Below are 20,977 nucleotides of genomic sequence, written 5' to 3' on the forward strand. Positions count from 1 at the left end.
GGGTCTTTTCCTCTGGACTGGCCCTTGGTGGCCTGGGACATCAGGTTATCGTCTCCGGATCGATCTCTGGCATCTGGTCTTTCCCACAGGACATTATAGCTTCCTTCTAGGGTCCGGTCATTGACACCTCCGATCGCCGGTCTGGTCATAGTCTGGGCCTTCCTTTCTAAATTATTAAAATGAACAGTTTGAGTAATGGATATACATAAAATTATATTACCGGATCCTGTAAGGCAAAATATGAATTATATGTTCAAAGGAAGTTTAAGAATGATCTCAATATCTCCAGATAGGAATTGGTGGGTTCAGTCTTCCAACAACTGCAATTGAGACTTCGGATGGCAAGCACGTAATTGATTGATGTGCACCCATCTATCACTGATTTCACCATACCGTGTCACCTGCAATTTATATGCGACCGGAGAGATTTTATCAATGATAGAGAACGGACCTTTCCAAGATGGAAGGAATTTCCGTTCCTTGATCTGGTCTCTTGCAAAGTTGTATAGATAGACCTTGTCACCAATCTCATATTCCTTCTTGGAGGTTTTGAGATCATAGTATGTCTTAGCACTAGTTGCAGCTCTTTCCAAATTTCGCTGGGCAAAGGCAAAAGCATATTGCAGATGTTTACGTAAATCCTCTATGTACTGGTGTGTGGTGGTAGCATTGATCAAATTTTGATCTGTAGTGCGATACAATAAGTGCTGGGGCAGTACCATCCGTCTACCTGTCATCAGTTCAAAAGATGACATTTTTGTAACTGTATTCGGAGTAGCCCTCAACGCCATCAGGACCAGCGGGAGCTTGACATCCCAATCTTTGCCTGTTTCCTTAACAAATTTCTTAAGGACATTAACGATGGTCTGATTGTATCGTTCTACACCACCACTAGAGGCTGGCCGATAGGCGATATGCAATTTCCTTTTAACCCCCAAAATTTTCCACAATTTGGCCATCACTTCGCTAGTGAAGTGCGATCCTCTATCAGACTCTATCCTCTGAGGTAAACCAAAACGAGAAAATACATGATTTATTAGCAATGCAGCACATGTCTCGGAGCTATTATTTGGTGCTGGTATACATTCGACATACTTGGTGAATAAACATGTAACTGTTAACATATACCGATTTCCTCGTGAAGATTTTGTTACTGGCCCAATAAAATCCATCTGAAGGTCTGACCAAGGCATACATATCCCCCTCTTCTGGAGAGGTGCTCTGTGAGTTGGCTTGGTAGGTTGAAATTGGGGACATATTAGGCAACCTTGGCAGTATTCCTTCACATCACGTAACATATGAGGCCAGTAGGCATAATCCCGCAGGATCTCATACGTGATCTTCTCTCCACGATGACCGGAAGTGGGAGCATCATGGGCATGCTGTAGCATCAAACCTCTAAATTTAAATGGGACGACCCATTGTTGTACGCCACCCTTTGAGGTTCGTATCAACAATCCCTGGTATAAAGAGAATTGGGATTTGGATTTCATTAAGATACGTAAATCCTCCTTCCCACTACATACTTCCTTATTTATGGGATTTTGGTTGGGATCTTCTATATGACTATAAAACAAGCCAATTATTGGGTCTTCTTTTTGGGCAGTAATTAACTCCTCACTAGGAGAATCGTGACTCCACTGTAATGCATTCGGATCACCAGCTGTTCTGGCCTGTTGCCTGGTGACAGCTTCAACCTGTACGGTACCTAAAAATTGATCAATGTCTAACAGTTCACCGGTGATTGCCCCTTCCTTGGCTAGAGAATCGGCCAGATCGTTCCCTTCTTTCTCGGCACCTAGAACCTTGGAGTGGCCTTTGGTCTTCTTGAAGTGCAGGGTGAGATCATTGAACCTTACCAGTTCATCGATGTGACAAAAGAGCTTACCATGTTTCACGGGTTTGTGATTACTCTTGTTCATGTTGTTTCGCTTCCACCTAGGGAAATACTCCACAAAACTATTCCTGACATAATTGGAATCGGTTATGATGGCACACTCTCTGATGTTGAACTCTATAGCCATCTCAACTGCTCTAAGAATTGCAGTAAGTTCAGCAACCTGACTGCTTTTTGGTCCAAGTTTGTATCCCACAGAAATTGGGGTGACACCTTGGGTCCAAACGATTCCAATACCTGCCACTAGTTGGAGCTGTTCCCCATCCTTGTGATGAAAAGCACAACCATCCACATATACACACGGCAGCTGTTTACAGTATTCTTCATCATAAACCTTGTAGGGAGAGAACAGTTGTTCTTCCAGAAAGTCAGTGTCCGGGGCCTCCATAGCAGGCGTAGTTGCGGAACAATCATGGAGCTCGGCTAGGCCCTGGGCTACTGGACTTTCCTTGTTCTGTTTGTACCGAATTTCAAGAGGCCACCCTTGCAAAGACAAAGTCCAAGCAGTGATGCGGCTATTAGACACATTTCCTCCCTTGATACGTTCACTCTTTAAATACTGTAAAGGCTGGTGTGCCGTTTCAACAATGATTCTCTCTCCCTGAATGTAACTGCGAAAATTCTGTAATGCCCACACGGTGGACAATAGAGCTTTTTCACAGTCACTGAACTTTACTTCAACCGGGGACAAAGTTTTACTGGCATAGGCAATCACCTTACTGACATCATCACGTTTCTGGTAAAGAACAGAACTCATACTTACCTGCGTAAACCCTGTCTCTAGATAGAAATTTTTACCCCCTTCGGGATATCCGAGACACGGCGCTTGTGTGAGACGTTCCTTTAATTCCTTCATGGCGTCCTCCTGTTTCTTACCCCACGACCATTCGACATCCTTCTTCAGTAGGTGAAGCAGTGGCTTGCTTATCTCGGCGTAATTGTCAATAAACTTACGCGAGTAGTTTACCATACCTAGGAATGATCTCAATTCTTTAAGGTTAGTAGGGACTTTACAGTTCAGAACCGCCTCAACTTTCTTCTTTTGTGGGTTCAAACCTTCAGCAGTAACTTCATGGCCTAGGAAGTTTACCTTCGTGCGACACCACTGGGCTTTTTGTAAGGACAGTTTAACTCCTGCTGCTTTTAATTGGCCCAGGACATGCCGAAGTTCTGTAATATGTTTGGTCATATTTGTACTTTTGATCAGGATATCGTCCACATATGCCAACGTCCCCCTTTCGAAGGCGTCTGGCATGGCCTTGTGCATGAACACAGCAAATTCATGTCCGGAATTTATGAATCCGAAAGGCATTCGTACCCAACAATATTGTCGATTCCCAAAACTGAAGGCCAGTTTGTATTGGTCTTCCTCACTCACCTTTATGGTCCAATACCCCTGTGCACAATCCAAAGCTGTGAAAACTTGGGATCCTTGGAGCTGGGCGAGACACTGGTCTATGTATGGGACAGGCCATCCTGACATGTACACACGTTTGTTTAGCTGACGGAGATCAGCGCACAAACGCCATTGTCCATTGGGTTTTAAGATACCCAGGATCGGGTGGTTGTAGGAGCTGTGGATAGGCCTAATTATACCCCTTTCATGTAACTTCCTGATAATCTCAGCTAGAGATTCATAGGAAGCTAATGGTAACCTATACTGTCTTACGAATACTGGTGGGGCATCTGGATCTGTTTGGATCCTAGCGATGTGTAGGTCAGTAGTCCCACAATCGTAAGAATCCTTGGCAAAGATCTCTTGGAATTCAAGGAGAAGCTCTCGGAGCAATTGTCGGTCGAGATCACTGGCACACGCGTCGGCGAGGGCCACCATCTCTTCCACTAACTCCTTGAATCCAGGAAAGCTTTCCGGCTGACCTATCTCATATGCCTCTTCAAGTTTCGTGGTGAGGTCATTGGGTATGTGATGTGTGTGTGTGTTCTCCTGCCATCCAGGTTCTTTGGGGTACTCTTGTTCTTTGATTGGGTGATCAAAGACAATTGATGTCTCTTCGATTCGACAGGTGCCATCTTTAGAATCGAATGGATAAATGGACTCTATGGTGAAAATACCCTCTGGTAATGAATGGAATGTTTGTTCAATTAATTGTTCCTCCGACAAATATTCATCGGGGATGAGTCCAATCACCTGGTTAGTAACCCCAAAGGTATAATATTCAGTCTCTACCGCTAGACCAATAAGGGTCTCTTTGGGTAAGACGATGTCCTGATTGGACAGATTATGTACGTAAATGTACATCGGGGATTGATGTGTGTTGACTAGGGGCGTGTGTGTAATGTTCAGTCCCTCCCCCTGCATTTTATGGGAGAGGCATACTAATGCATCTGACCCCTTCAGTCTATGTCCCTTTTTAACTTGGATGGGGAGTATGAAATTATTTATGCCCTTAGGAATTGTAATCTTTTGGGCTACCTGGACTTCACAGCATAAGGCATCTGTTGCTGGGATTTTAAAGCTAAGTCCAGATTTTGGTATTTTTCGGGGTCCCCCTTTAGTCGACTCCATAAACAGTCATTAATTAGGTCGACTTGCATTGCAAAGCGATGTAATATATCGTTGCCAAAATAAATTTTAGTTTGGGGATTATCCAAGACTAGGAACACATGGGTGGCTGTTTTGTTTCCTACAGTGACGTTTAAGAGACACCTAGCCATTGAATTGTAATCATCAGAGTCATCAAGGGAGTCTGAAATCCAATGACGCTGAGGTGTGGAGAAACGGATCATTTCCATTTCGGTCAGGTGTTTTATCAACCCATGGCTTACAAAGCTGTGTTCCTGTCTCAAATCTAGTTTGGCATATTTTGACCTATTAAGACCATTTATCCGGATGGGGATAAACAAGTCGCTGTTAACCCTTTCAATACCTGTCAAGAATTGGGTATGATCTCCCCCTTTTCTTGGTTTATCCTCCTGATGAAAAGATATCGTAAGGATGTCATCTTGGAGGGAAATATCTTTGATTTTATCTTGGGGAATTCTAAAAATGTGTTCCTCATCTCTTCTGATAGGGTTATGGTCATCAGGTTTGATAACCGTTACATCAGGAAGTTGGCTGTTCCTGAAATGGATTTCTAATGATCCAGGCCTTTCTTCCACCAGGTGGCAGTGTTGTCGGGAATGGGGAGTTTTAAGTTTCCCATATTTAATTGGGGTATTTACCTGTGACCACAGGACTTGGTTCACACAATCAACTATGGTGTTCAGCCTTTTTAGGAAGTCCATCCCAATTATCATGTGGTGCTGTGATATGCTAGCAATGATGATGGGGTGTCTCAGTTCCTTATTACCCAGTTTCAGTTTCAGCCAGGCGGTACCCATGACTTGTAAAGGGTCTCCACCTACACCAATCAATGAGCTGTCAAAACTTTTAAGTCTCGGCTTGGTGGGCATGACATTCGCCACTTTGTCAAAATGCTCCTGTGACATGATGGTTGCTTGGGATCCAGTGTCTATTAAGCCGACAATCGAAAGATCACTGGCATCCTGCACCTGCACCGTGGCATAATATCTCCCATCAGATTCAGTCAGCTCACACATGAAATTAGTGTGGTTGAAGATCTGTGGGCCCTTCAATAACATATGACTGGCTCTTATCTCACCGCATGTGGTGGACACATTACCCTTATCCTCCCTGGTGGGATTCTTGGACTGTCTCAAGACAGAAGCACAACTAGAAGTTGGTGCTCCGTCTGGCTTGTCAATCCCGACGACTTCCGATGCCGCGACTATATTAGGGGCAATAGATGGACACTGAAAAACAGGAGAATCATTAATAACCAACAACTGGTCCCCCTTTGCCTGAGAACTAGCTTCTCCATTAGTAGGCGTGTCAGGGACGGGGCACACATCTCCTGTCATTTGACTCAGTGTCCTCCCCTGTTGGTTTAAGGCTTGGTTGCCTGTTAATTCTGTGACCCTTGGTTGGTCACAGGAGCTGCTCCTAAAAAAGGATTGGATGGAAATTGAGTGGCAAGCCTGTCCATCTGTTCAGCCATTTTGCTGACCTGTGCCTCTATTTGTCCAATACGCTCAGAGGAGTCATTCTGTTGATTCTCCCTCTTCTTATACTTGCGCTTGTATTTTGGACGAGACTGGTAATGAGACTCAGAGTCAGAACTACTGCTCTGGTCCCGACGCCATTGTTCTCTCTGAGGTTTTGGGGTCTCCCTGTTATTAAAGGGAGCCTGGGGTACTGTATCCCCCCTTTGAGCCTGAGGGTGTTCTTGGCGTGGAGGAAATCTTTGGAAATCGGAGTTTTTATTAAAATTGGGATTCTTATTGTAATTATGGTTCCTGTTGAAATTGGGGTTCCCATAAAAATTCCCATGTTGGTTTTGGCGAGGATAATAGAACCTCTGAGGATACCATTGCCTCCTTTGATTTTCATCACTGTACTGACCCTTACCATACTTTTTATTCTTCTCACTTCCACTACCGTAGTTTCCTGGCTTTTGTCTATCCTTTCTCACCCACTGGTTTTGGGGTGCAAAGTTATGGACCTCCTTCACTTGCTGGGTTTGAGGTACAAATCTAGGGGAACCATTGGTTTTACCCCCACGGACTACTTCCGCATATGATTTCTTCTCTGCCTGCAAATTTGGATTTGGAGGGGAAACGGTAGTGGCTGCTACCATCTTGGGGCTATTTTTAGGTTCTCTTTTTATCCCGCCCTCACTGGACTGTTGGATCGAGAATAAATAGTCACTCTCTCTCACCAACCAATCAAGAGAGAATCCCTTTCTGTAATCCTTTGCAAGTCCCAATTTTATGTAAGCAGGTAATGCTTCATAGAATAGTGTCTTGAATTCTGGCTGGTTAGGATTGGGATCCTTTTCAGCCAGGAAATAGGCATTTCTGAGGACAGCCAGAAATTCTGCAGGGCTTTGGTGAGGACCACACTTTAAATTGTAGGCCGCAGCCTTGGCAGAGGTTACAGTTTTATAAGGCCCAAATTCCATGTGGCACTTATGTTTAACCTCTCTCCAGGACTGATTGGAATAGGCCCTCAAGGTCTCAAAGAATTGCCGGTATTTCTCCTCAAACACCCATGGCAGCAATTCTATTTTGGTGTGGTCATCTCTAATGCCCAGAATCTCTAACGTCTGTTCATATGTTTTCATGTGTTCGGTGATTTCAAGGGACCCTTTCTTAGAAAACATAGGAACAGTGTCCTTCAGGAACTTAATGACCTTTGGGGTGTCATATCTCCTGAATGACCCCTGGGATTTCCCTTCCTGCCTATATGAAACCTCATATCTTTCTTCAGGGCGCTCTGGAGTGTATCTTGAAAGCTTAGGAGGTGACCTATATTCTGACCCTGACTCACTATCAGATACTTCGCTGTGATGCGGGTATCTCCGCTCATCAGCCTCTGGCTTGACTGGGTTGGTCCGTCTTTGGACCCCAGAATTTATTTGGGCCGTCAACCTTATAATCTGCTCCTCCAGAGTTTTCTGCTCAGATTTTATCAAGGTAAGTTCTGACTGGTCATGCTTATCCCCTGGGTGAACTTTAATTTTGACAGGAGATAACCTCTCTGATCTGAAGTACTCCACCTCATCTTTCAAGTCCTGATACTTCTTTTGAAGTTGTTTTAATTCCTGAAAGTTTCTTTCATACAGGTCCTGAGCACTTCGAAAGTCTCCGACCAATCTATCATAATGTTTCTCGGATTCGTCTAAACGAATACCGGCATGACCAAGCTTCCCTTTCAAAGACTCAATGTCCTGATTTTTGCTTTCTAACAAGAGGCGGGCCTCTGACAACTCTTCCCTTAGAGTCATGGTCCGCTGGGCAGCTCCAGCGGTCATGAACCATAACATGGGCCAAGCTTCTAGGAGAAGTCTGTCACGGCCTCTATCACTTTCTGCTCCAGCAAATGCCATTAAAAACCCAACAACCTGGCCCTTTTGGTTAAACAGGTCCTCAAAAGTGCTCATAGCCTGTTTTTTTTCTTCATCCACAAACTCATTATGGCTATCCCCCAGACCTAATCTCTTGCGGAGATAATCTATTACTCCACATTCAACATAATTCTGCCAAGCACCGGCAGCTTTCCGGGCTGGCTTCAGAGTTTCTTCCTCAACACCTTGGGCCGCCATATTTTCCTCGTTATGCTTGGAAGAGGTGGATCCGTGATTACTGGATGCCATTTTGATACAAAATATATGTTTGATAACGTGTACAAATATACAATCACCAGTGCGTTTTGTGTTATGGTACGATTTCTATGGCTCTCAGCAGTGCCTCCAAATTTATGTTGTGGTGGTTTATGTAAGGATATATATTATTTATAAAGGGCGTGTCCCTTTCCCTTAGATGAAATATTACAGTGCCTCCAGCCGTTAAAATACGGCAAATATTTAGTAAACCAATAATTTGGACACCTTGATAATTTGATCACCACTTATTATTATACCTTGAATTCTTTTAGCCAATATGATTTCGTACCATACACACAAAATTTGCCTTATAATAGATAAATATAAAAATTTATTTATGTACAAAAATTATATATATATTAACACAAAACACAAAAGACTGGTGATAAATGAATATTGGTACACACAATCAAAAATATATCCTACCAATGTAAGACACACTAATAATGTCTCTAACTAATTACATCAATCACAAATTTAAATGATATGATATTTATTAAATTTATTAATAATTAATAATTTCGAATATCTCAAAGGTTATATTCTTACATGCCGTGGCCATAGGCTTGCAAGAAGTAAGCCCTTGATATATGATACTCTGGTTATTAATATTCAATAAATTATGAAATATGGAAAAATTTATAATATGGCAATAAACAATTTTTTTAACAGTAACACAGTATCTGACTACATATATCTAACTATCCAATATTGTTGTAATACACTAAGGTAATTTTATGATTCTACACAACAGAGAAAGTAATTAATACAAATCAAATAAACATCTCACCACACCCGGACGTCAGACTAGGCAACTCTCCCGTGGATTTAGCTGGCAGTGGAACGCCTTTAGACTGATATATAGGCAAGTGAGAGATTCAATAGGGGAGAATGTAGGAAGTTATAAGTTTAGAGGTTTAAAGTTTTAGGAAGTTTGAAAAGATGGAAGAGTAGTTATTTCAGCAGAGATCTTCTTCAGATGTCAGGTCTTTCCATGAGGTCTTATGAGGGTTCTTCTTTTTCATGAGGTTTTTTTTTTTATGTTACAGCACATGGGCTTTTTATATCCACTAGTCCATTGTTCTAAGATACCTTCCCACCAGGCTTCCTGATTGGCTAGTTGAGAAATGTGTGTACATAAGCTATTTCTCACCTGCCCGCCAGGTGGCGGTCATGTATCACAGAACAATGTGAGCATTTGAGATGACTTATACCTTGGGTGGAATCTTCAGGTAATTTCAGGAATAAAATATACGGCTCTATCCAGATATAGCAGTGATCATACCTATGATATTCTAAATAGGGACCATGGAATATAGGTGTATATTCGGTTATTCCTCCTTGAAGTATCATCCTGTTTGTTTCCTGATAAGACATGTAACTAATGCTAGTTTATAATACATCTTACTTCCCATCATCTCAATACTCAAGTTAGTGATATATAGTTCCCATTGCTGAGTATTTAGTGGTGTTTAAAGTCTATGACATCTTATTTATAATCTGTTTTTGTAGTACATTTTTGTAATGATATACAGTGAACTTTTTAAACTTAAATGTCCTGAATTTCACCCCTTGGTTTCAGCATCAACATTTCCTCTGTTGTAGGGAAAAAAATCTCTGTTTGCCTAGCCCTTGTATCGGACTCATAGTAAACAATTGTTAATGCTTTCACCCTTGGTGAACAATAGTAGATAGTAATAGTTTCAGAGGTTTGTTGGTTCATCACACTCTACAGGTTTTGGTTAAGCTTCCAAACAGTTGAGTTCCCGTCTCATTATTGTTGAAATGTTTACAAGTCAGAGTCCTATGTGTTTGACTTTCTGTAGATGCATTCTTCTCACTTCCATATACAAATAGTCCTTGTTGACAGTTCAAACATCCCATTGTCTTGGAAAAGTCTTAATTCCCTGTTCTCTTCATTTCTTTAACTAGAATTCTTGAAGGTTTAACCAAGACAAAATTAACTCTTAACATCCGGTTCTGCTGAGCTGTTTGCTATATAACATTATGTCTTGATAAAAGTCATATTTTTGACATGATTCCAAAAGCCCACAACACCCATGACAGTGCCCCTCCCTTCCCCATGCTATTTTCTCACACCTATTGGCCTAGAAAATGGGCCTTTTGATTTTGCTCCCATTGATTTTGATGGGATTTGGAATTGGCATGGAAACTTCTCTGAACCTTGCTTGGACAGAACCCCGGGCAGTTGGGCTCATCTCTAGTAGAGAACCAGCAACCCCAGGCATCCTGACAACCAGCAATGAATTCCTGCTCATTCCATTCAGGTGTCAGCTGCGGTTTTCTGGGGTGGCATGGGGTGTCACCCATAAAACTCATACCAGGCCTTTCAGGTTTAGAATGGATTTCAAGGGAGACACCATGTAAAAAAATGGCACGTGGTCTCCACCAAAATTATTATTACTATATTATTATTATACATTATTTATATAGCGCCGAAAGGTTTGCTCAGCGCTGTACATTATAGTGGGGGACAGTACATGAGACAGTACAGTAACAAGACAAAACACGAGGGGTTCAAGGGCCCTGCTCTTTTGAGCTTACAATCTAGGAGGGAGGGGATAAATTCATACCAAATCCTTAAAACAAAACCCCAAAACTTATGGGGTCCCCCACAAAATCCATCCTAGACCCATATCCCAGTCTGCAGCCTGCCTGGCCAGGAAAGGGGAGGACATGCATGCACTTCCCCCACCTCCAGAACCATAGCAGGCCACGTGTCCTCCACATAGGGAGAGTATCTTGCCAAGTCCATTCACTCCTGGTTGGAGAAAGTAGGACAAGTCCAATGTATGAGCTCATATCTGGGAACACGAGGAATCTGTACAACATAAGTCATCGGGAAATGTCTATCTGTCTGCAGAACATCGAGGAGATATTGGAACTCTTATTCATGGTCACCTGGAAATGTCTGTGTTGAGGGTTAGGCCCAAAAAGATTTACATTTGTAAACCATGATAGGTTTCTATGCAAATATTCTGACAAGGTTTGAAATTGAGTTGGTGGCCATGTACTGGTCAGCATATAAATTGCTTGGACCCACAATCAAATTATACAGATCTTCTGAGAGAAACAGCTTAACAAAATCAAGGGGAGTAGTTACATTTGCTGTTTCCACCTAAATTTCTGGTTGGGCAGTGAATGGGGGAAGTACGGGTGCTGCAGAATTTGTGGGCTGCCAATTAGGATTTGTAAGCACATCCAGAAGGACACTATGGGCTCTACGTTCCTGTGTGCAAATTCTTGGTGGCTACTAGTTCTAGCCACTGCACCAGCTTGGACTGCACTTATGGGACTCGCCACCTCACCAGCTTGGACTGCACTTATGGGACTCGCCACCTCACCAGCTTGGACTGCACTTATGGGACTCGCCACCTCACCAGCTTGGACTGCATTTATGGGACTCGCCACCTCACCAGCTTGGACTGCACTTATGGGACTCGCCACCTCACCAGCTTGGACTGCACTTATGGGACTCGCCACCTCACCAGCTTGGACTGCACTTATGGGACTCGCCACCTCACCACCTTGGACTGCACTTATGGGACTTGCCACCTCACCAGCTTGGACTGCACTTATGGGACTCGCCACCTCACCAGCTTGGACTGCATTTATGGGACTCGCCACCTCACCAGCTTGGACTGCACTTATGGGACTCGCCACCTCACCAGCTTGGACTGCACTTATGGGACTCGCCACCTCACCAGCTTGGACTGCATTTATGGGACTCGCCACCTCACCAGCTTGGACTGAACTTATGGGACTCGCCACCTCACCAGCTTGGACTGCACTTATGGGACTCGCCACCTCACCAGCTTGGACTGCACTTATGGGACTCGCCACCTCACCAGCTTGGACTGCACTTATGGGACTCGCCACCTCACCAGCTTGGACTGCACTTATGGGACTCGCCACCTCACCACCTTGGACTGCACTTATGGGACTTGCCACCTCACCAGCTTGGACTGCACTTATGGGACTCGCCACCTCACCAGCTTGGACTGCATTTATGGGACTCGTCACCTCACCAGCTTGGACTGCACTTATGGGACTCGCCACCTCACCAGCTTGGACTGCACTTATGGGACTCGCCACCTCACCAGCTTGGACTGCACTTATGGGACTCGCCACCTCACCAGCTTGGACTGCACTTATGGGACTTGCCACCTCACCAGCTTGGACTACACTTATGGGACTCGTCACCTCACCAGCTTGGACTGCATTTATGGGACTCGCCACATCACCAGCTTGGATTGCTGGAGTGTAAAATGCCAGGATGTACTAAGCTGCTGGTGACTGCCAGTTCACCAAAAGGTAGTCATGCATTCTTAGTACTTCAGGTACCTGGGGTCTGATCTTAACAGGGGCCTCTTCTCCATTGTCAGAGCTTTCTGGGAGCGACACAACTCTCTACAGGTTCATATTCTGAGGCAGAATCTGTCAGAGAGGCTTCCCATTCACTCTCATCTGACAAGCTCAGTCCTGTAGACCTCTTCACTAGAGTACTTTTGTTGGAACATTTTAGGCATTAAATTTAGAGGTACCTAGTGCGATCCATGGGAAGAAGAGCTCCGAAAAAGAGCTCCTGGCTGACAGGGACTGCTTTAACCGCCACTAAAAAACAAATCACCTGCTAGTGTTAGCAAAGATCAAGCCTGATCTTTCTAACACTGTTGTTTTGTGTACAATGTATCACAGATAACAATGATGTACTGACACTGCACTTGTTGTGGGGGCAGAAGGGCTAAATGCAGGTGCTGGGAGTGAACGGGCTGATCCTATTAACACTTTGTTTTTGGGGACACTATACTAAGGGGGACTAGTATAGTTCTGTTTGTGATCAATAGATTGATCTGTACAAACACTCTCCTAGTAATGGCAGTGATCAGCGACCTATACCGTGGGTGTGATAGTTGATCCTGATGCTATCCGCAGTGGCGGTAAAACGGTGATCGGCGACCTATAACGTGGGTGTGATAGTTGATCCTGATGCTATCCGCAGTGGCAGTAATACGGTGATCGGCGACCTATACCGTGGGTGTGATAGTTGATCCTGATGCTATCCGCAGTGGCAGTAATACGGTGATCGGCGACCTATAACGTGGGTGCGATAGTTGAGCCTGATGCTATCCGCAGTGGCAGTAATACGGTGATCAGCGACCTATAACGTGGGTGCGATAGTTGATCCTGATGCTATCCGCAGTGGCAGTAATACGGTGATCAGCGACCTATAACGTGGGTGCGATAGTTGACCCTTATGCTATCCGCAGTGGCGGTAATACGGTGATCAGCGACCTATAACGTGGGTGCGATAGTTGACCCTGATGCTATCCGCAGTGGCGGTAATACGGTGATCAGCGACCTATAACGTGGGTGCGATAGTTGACCCTGATGCTATCCGCAGTGGCAGTAATACGGTGATCAGCGACCTATAACGTGGGTGCGATAGTTGATCCTGATGCTATCCGCAGTGGCGGTAATACGGTGATCAGCGACCTATAACGTGGGTGCGATAGTTGATCCTGATGCTATCCGCAGTGGCGGTAATACGGTGATCAGCGACCTATAACGTGGGTGCGATAGTTGATCCTGATGCTATCCGCAGTGGCGGTAATACGGTGATCAGCGACCTATAACGTGGGTGCGATAGTTGATCCTGATGCTATCCGCAGTGGCAGTAATACGGTGATCAGCGACCTATAACGTGGGTGCGATAGTTGATCCTGATGCTATCCGCAGTGGCAGTAATACGGTGATCAGCGACCTATAACGTGGGTGCGATAGTTGATCCTGATGCTATCCGCAGTGGCAGTAATACGGTGATCAGCGACCTATAACGTGGGAGCGATAGTTGATCCTGATGCTATCCGCAGTGGCAGTAATACGGTGATCGGCGACCTATAACGTGGGTGCGATAGTTGATCCTGATGCTATCCGCAGTGGCAGTAATACGGTGATCGGCGACCTATAACGTGGGTGCGATAGTTGATCCTGATGCTATCCGCAGTGGCGGTAATACGGTGATCAGCGACCTATAACGTGGGTGCGATAGTTGATCCTGATGCTATCCGCAGTGGCGGTAATACGGTGATCAGCGACCTATAACGTGGGTGCGATAGTTGACCCTTATGCTATCCGCAGTGGCGGTAATACGGTGATCAGCGACCTATAACGTGGGTGCGATAGTTGACCCTGATGCTATCCGCAGTGGCGGTAATACGGTGATCAGCGACCTATAACGTGGGTGCGATAGTTGACCCTGATGCTATCCGCAGTGGCAGTAATACGGTGATCAGCGACCTATAACGTGGGTGCGATAGTTGATCCTGATGCTATCCGCAGTGGCAGTAATACGGTGATCAGCGACCTATAACGTGGGTGCGATAGTTGACCCTGATGCTATCCGCAGTGGCAGTAATACGGTGATCAGCGACCTATAACGTGGGTGCGATAGTTGATCCTGATGCTATCCGCAGTGGCAGTAATACGGTGATCGGCGACCTATAACGTGGGTGCGATAGTTGATCCTGATGCTATCCGCAGTGGCGGTAATACGGTGATCGGCGACCTATAACGTGGGTGCGATAGTTGACCCTGATGCTATCCGCAGTGGCGGTAATACGGTGATCGGCGACCTATAACGTGGGTGCGATAGTTGACCCTGATGCTATCCGCAGTGGCAGTAATAAGGTGATCAGCGACCTATAACGTGGGTGCGATAGATGATCCTGATGCTATCCGCAGTGGCGGTAATACGGTGATCAGCGACCTATAACGTGGGTGCGATAGTTGACCCTGATGCTATCCGCAGTGGCGGTAATACGGTGATCAGCGACCTATAACGTGGGTGCGATAGTTGACCCTGATGCTATCCGCAGTGGCGGTAATACGGTGATCAACGACCTATAACGTGGGTGCGATAGTTGATCCTGATGCTATCCGCAGTGGCGGTAATACGGTGATCAGCGACCTATAACGTGGGTGTGATAGTTGATCCTGATGCTATCCGCAGTGGCAGTAATACGGTGATCAGCGACCTATAACGTGGGTGCGATAGTTGATCCTGATGCTATCCGCAGTGGCGGTAATACGGTGATCAGCGACCTATAACGTGGGTGCGATAGTTGATCCTGATGCTATCCGCAGTGGCGGTAATAAGGTGATCAGCGACCTATAACGTGGGTGCGATAGTTGATCCTGATGCTATCCGCAGTGGCGGTAATACGGTGATCAACGACCTATAACGTGGGTGCGATAGTTGATCCTGATGCTATCCGCAGTGGCGGTAATACGGTGATCAGCGACCTATAACGTGGGTGCGATAGTTGACCCTGATGCTATCCGCAGTGGCGGTAATACGGTGATCAGCGACCTATAACGTGGGTGCGATAGTTGACCCTGATGCTATCCGCAGTGGCGGTAATACGGTGATCAACGACCTATAACGTGGGTGCGATAGTTGATCCTGATGCTATCCGCAGTGGCGGTAATACGGTGATCAGCGACCTATAACGTGGGTGCGATAGTTGATCCTGATGCTATCCGCAGTGGCGGTAATAAGGTGATCAGCGACCTATACCGTGGGTGCGATAGTTGATCCTGATGCTATCCGCAGTGGCGGTAATACGGTGATCAGCGACCTATAACGTGGGTGCGATAGTTGACCCTGATGCTATCCGCAGTGGCGGTAATACGGTGATCAGCGACCTATAACGTGGGTGCGATAGTTGATCCTGATGCTATCCGCAGTGGCAGTAATACGGTGATCGGCGACCTATAACGTGGGTGCGATAGTTGATCCTGATGCTATCCGCAGTGGCGGTAATACGGTGATCAGCGACCTATAACGTGGGTGCGATAGTTGACCCTGATGCTATCCGCAGTGGCGGTAATACGGTGATCAGCGACCTATAACGTGGGTGCGATAGTTGACCCTGATGCTATCCGCAGTGGCGGTAATACGGTGATCAGCGACCTATAACGTGGGTGCGATAGTTGATCCTGATGCTATCCGCAGTGGCGGTAATACGGTGATCAGCGACCTATAACGTGGGTGCGATAGTTGATCCTGATGCTATCCGCAGTGGCGGTAATACGGTGATCAGCGACCTATAACGTGGGTGCGATAGTTGATCCTGATGCTATCCGCAGTGGCGGTAATACGGTGATCAGCGACCTATAACGTGGGTGCGATAGTTGACCCTGATGCTATCCGCGGTGGCAGTAATACGGTGATCAGCGACCTATAACGTGGGTGCGATAGTTGACCCTGATGCTATCCGCAGTGGCAGTAATACGGTGATCAGTGAACAATACTGTACACTGACATTGTACTAATGGCAATGTCTGGGTGTCAGGGGGCAATCAAAGGGTTAAATGTGCTAATCTAACGTGTGTGTAAAATGTGCTTTTATCTACAGTGTGTCACAGTGTCTGTCTTATCTCTTCTGGGACCAAAAAGGGTCCATGAAGAGGAGAATCAGCTAGATCCCGTGTTTACTAACATAGGCTCATGACTGCTTCTCCAATCATTGCAGGAGACCAGCAGGGTGCCGGGCAAAGTCATTGGCTGGGACCCGCTAATGAACTGTTCCTGCATAGAATGGCAGCGGGGTCAGCGAGGGGGTGCGCTTTGAACCCGCAAGTATTGAGCACCTTACAGGAGTCGCTACTCGTCCGCAATACATTGTGGATGGGAGGTCGCCAACTAGTTAAATGAACGACTCCTGACATTTAGGGGCCAATCATAAATACTTTGCTTAGCAATTCACCCAGTGAAAGTCCCTGTACATTCCCCCTGTGTGAATGGGGGTACAAACATAATTGTATCAGACTGCTGAGCTGATCGAATGTTCTTCATTGATTTACAATGGCAATAAAATATCACATAGAAGTGATTGGAGGTTCTATACAGCTGCAGATCACTTTTACAGCATATGAAGGGCCCCCTCCCACCACCAGTCCTGGGCTCTTCAGTTCCACCAGGGACCCTGGGACCACTGTAAGCGGTCAGCTGCACACAGTGGAGAAGGAGGAACATCCATTCCTCCAGCTCCTCTGTGCTGAATGAAGCCAGAAATGACAAGGATTTCATCTCTTCCTGTGTTGGTTCGGTGTTTACCCGGCCCATACACCCGGGATGCAGCTCATCAAACACATTTCTCATTGATCGGCTGCTTGGATGGATCAGGGGTGTTTAAGACTTAAATCTCTTAATAAAGAGGACCTGTCGCTGTCCAAGCTAACAGATGGGATGTTGGTAAACATCATGCAATTCTACATGTAAGTCCAGCACACGTATGTAAACAGCAGTTGCATGAAACATGTGAAGTATCGCAGCGAATGTCAGAGTGAGAGCAATAATTCCAGTTTACTGTAAAACAATAATTTCCTTTGATCATCAGCTCCATCTAGAGACCACAATGGGGTATGAGTCCTGAAAATACCTCACTGAATACAAATATTACAGTACTGTATTATGGCCACTAGATGGAGCCAAGGAAATCAGTGTGAGATAAAATACACCCAATATTCATCACAGCTGGGTGAATGCCGGTCACATTCGTTCCATTAATGATTTTTAAAAAATAGACTACAAAATCTCCCACCACAAAATGTACTCAACGAATCACTGAGTTCTTCTCCTGCCATCAATGGCCAACCCGGTCCCACACTTCATCCATGTCTTTAAGGGCCTCTCATCTCCTTATGAACTGTTTCTTCCATGATGAAGATCAGCCATGGAGTATATCTGAGGTGTATATCAGGGTGTGCTTCTTCCCCACATGAGAGCTGGGATGTCCAGCAACATTCATCTAGAAGACATTTCCCGCACTCAAGGCACTAATACACCTCCAGGGTTGTGTGGGACCCCTGATGTACAGGAAGACAGGACTTCAGTGAGGAACATTTCCCTCACTCAGGACAGGAAAGTGGCTTCTCCTCTGTGTGAGATCTCTGATGTTTGTAAAGACTGGACTTCACTGAAAAACATTTCCCACACTCAGGACAGGAATACGGCTTCTCCACCTTGTGAGATCTTTATTGTATGACAAGTTCTGATTTTTTTACAATTTCCCACACTCACTTGTAAGTAGCCTCCTCCCCTGTGTGAGACCTCTGATGATGTTTGTAAAGAGTGAACTTCTGTGAAAAACATTTCCCGCACTCAGAACAGGAGTATGGCTTTTCACCCGTGTGAGACCTCAAATGTATGACAAGTTCTGATTTTCGTATAAAACATTTGCTGCACTCAGAACAGGAATACGGCTTCTCCCCTGTGTGAGATCTCTTATGTTTGTAAAGACTGGAATGCGTTGTAAAACATTTCCCACACTGTGGACAGGAATATAGCTTCTCCCCAGTGTGAGACCTCTGATGTACGGCAAGTTCTGATTTTTGTACAAAACATTTCCCACACTCAGTACATGAATATGGCTTCTCGCCTACATGCAATCTCAGATGTCTGGAAAGATGTGACTTGTATGAAAAACACTTCCCGCACTCAGGACAGGAATACGGCTTCTCCCCCGTGTGAGATCTCTGATGACTGTAAAGAATGAACTTTTGTGCAAAACATTTCCCACACTCAGAACAGGAATATGGCTTCTCACCTGTGTGAGACCTTTCATGTTTGACAAGATCTGATTTTTGTGCAAAACATTTCCCGCACTCAGGACATGAATATGGCTTCTCACCCACATGCAATCTCTGATGTCTGGAAAGATGTGACTTGTCTGAAAAACATTTCCCGCACTCAGGACAGGAATACGGCTTCTCCCCTGTGTGAGATCTTTTATGCACATTAAGATGGGATTTAAAACAGAAACCCTTCCCGCACTCAGTACAGGAGAACCTCTTCTCTGTTGGAAGGCCGGCCCGGTCCCGCACAGTCTGAAGCTCCTCAGGATACGAGGAATCCGATGGTCCATCTACACTGGGTGGTGCCGGATGGACATTGGAGGGAGCCGGGTTTTCTCCTGGACTATACTGTGTGATGTCCTCATCTTCTACTTTCCAGTCTGGAGACAAAGTGAGACAATCCTCGGAGGTTTTCCTCATCTCCTGGCCATGGACTAAAATACAAAGACAAAGAGGATTACTAGACAGGAGCTGATTGGTTCCCCCAAACCAGGACTCCGCCCACATCAGGCAAGATGGAGAGCACAGCTCAGGAAAGTGACCAGGGGATTACAGGCTGATATCACCCAGTCCCCGCCCTACTCTGGGCCAATCAGTGAGCAGTATGGGTGGAGGAATGGATTTAGTGTTCATGACCCACCTGTGCTGATCTCTGTAGGAGTGTCCTCCTCTATAAATGTCCCCGTTATTCCATCCTCCTCCATAGACTGCTGATCATCCCTCACATACGCCTCTTCTTCTTCTGCTTTCACCTCAAATTCTATATCGATTGGATCTCCACTCTAAATCAAGAAAATGAGAGAAAATATCATCTGTAAAATATAAGGTCACATAAAATATCCACACATCATCTTTACAAGTTCATGTTCTAAATGCTCCATCCCACCAACCTTGTAATAGTGAGGGATGGTGTGACCTTCCTGTGTGGAATCCCGGGAATACAGAGGACGGGGACATCTCTCTGGTGGCTTCCTGTAGCTGGATGACTCCACCATGGTGTCCTGGTACAGATCTTTGTGTTCTTCTAGAAGCTCTGACTCCTCCATCCCCCCATCCTCATCATCCTCCTCTTTTATCTCTTCTTTAACCTCAACTTTAGGATCTCTCAGGTTTCCACTCTGAATATATAATAAAAATGCCATCAATGGTAACAATGCAGATAATGTACAGATCCTAATGATACTATCAGTGATTGTTCCTCATCTACCTGATGATGGTGAGGGATGGTGTGACCTTCCTGTGTGGAATCCCGGGAATACAGAGGACGGGGACATCTCTCTGGTGGGTTCCCATGACTGGATCCATCTGTAGGAAACACACACACTGACTGAATCCATTGTTTCTATGTGTTTATCAGATGATGGGGGATCTAGGTGGATCCTCCGTACTGCTCTCTCCTTTACAATAAAGTCTCCTCTTACCCGGTGATGTGAGGGGCGGCTGATTGTCCATCATGACGTCCTTGTAGAGATCCTTGTGTCCTTCTAAATACTCCCACTCCTCCATGGAGAAATAGACAGTGACACCCTGACACCTTATAGGAACCTGACACACACAATGATACAGTCACCATCCAGACACATCCCTTGTCTGTTACTGGAGAATGTCCCAGAATTCCCGGCACCGCTCACCTCTCCTGTCAGCAGCTCAGTGATCTCTCTGGTGACTTCTAGAATCTTCTTCTTCTTTCTCTCTTCTATCAGGGAGGGAGGTGGAGGCAATGTGATGTCATATGATCTCCAGACTTCACAGGAGGAAAACTCTACATCTGAACACAAAGAGTCACATCAAATGATATTCCCAGAATCCTCCTCACCTCTCCATTCAGGTCTATGTTTTAGTAAAGCCCCACTTCAGGCTGAGGTATAAGGAATTCTGACATCATTACATAAAATGAAGGATCAACAGTTCTGCTTTGGTTGTGAGGATGTAAAGGGTCCGCCCACATCCTAAGAGCACTGAAAAAAGAAAAAAGAGTTGGATGGAGGGACATTGGGAGGAGGAGCTGTGAGGTCAGTGTGATGTCATAGGATTCTCTGACTCTGGATGGACATTGGGAGGAGGAGCTGTGAGGTCAGTGTGATGTCATAGGATTCTCTGACTCCGGATGGAGGGACATTGGGAGGAGGAGCTGTGAGGTCAGTGTGATGTCATAGGATTCTCTGACTCCGGATGGAGGGACATTGGGAGGGGGAGCTGTGAGGTCAGTGTGATGTCATAGGAATCTCTGACT

General features: G+C 45.6%; 1 protein-coding gene across 1 annotated transcript in view; it reads right to left on the minus strand.

The window, feature by feature from the left end:
• The window catches only part of LOC149460603 (uncharacterized), a 133,919-nt gene that overhangs the window by 34,222 nt on the left and 78,720 nt on the right, over positions 1-20,977 (minus strand). The window contains exon 11 of the mRNA XM_089679454.1: positions 18,231-19,221. Coding sequence (XP_089535580.1) covers positions 18,231-19,221 — 991 coding nt within the window. The remainder of the gene's footprint in view (positions 1-18,230; positions 19,222-20,977) is intronic.

This window comes from Staurois parvus, unplaced genomic scaffold (assembly GCF_062004578.1).
Source record: "Staurois parvus isolate SC_StPar_1 unplaced genomic scaffold, SC_StPar_1.0 ptg000224l, whole genome shotgun sequence".
In the NCBI taxonomy this organism is placed as follows: Eukaryota; Metazoa; Chordata; class Amphibia; order Anura; family Ranidae; genus Staurois; species Staurois parvus.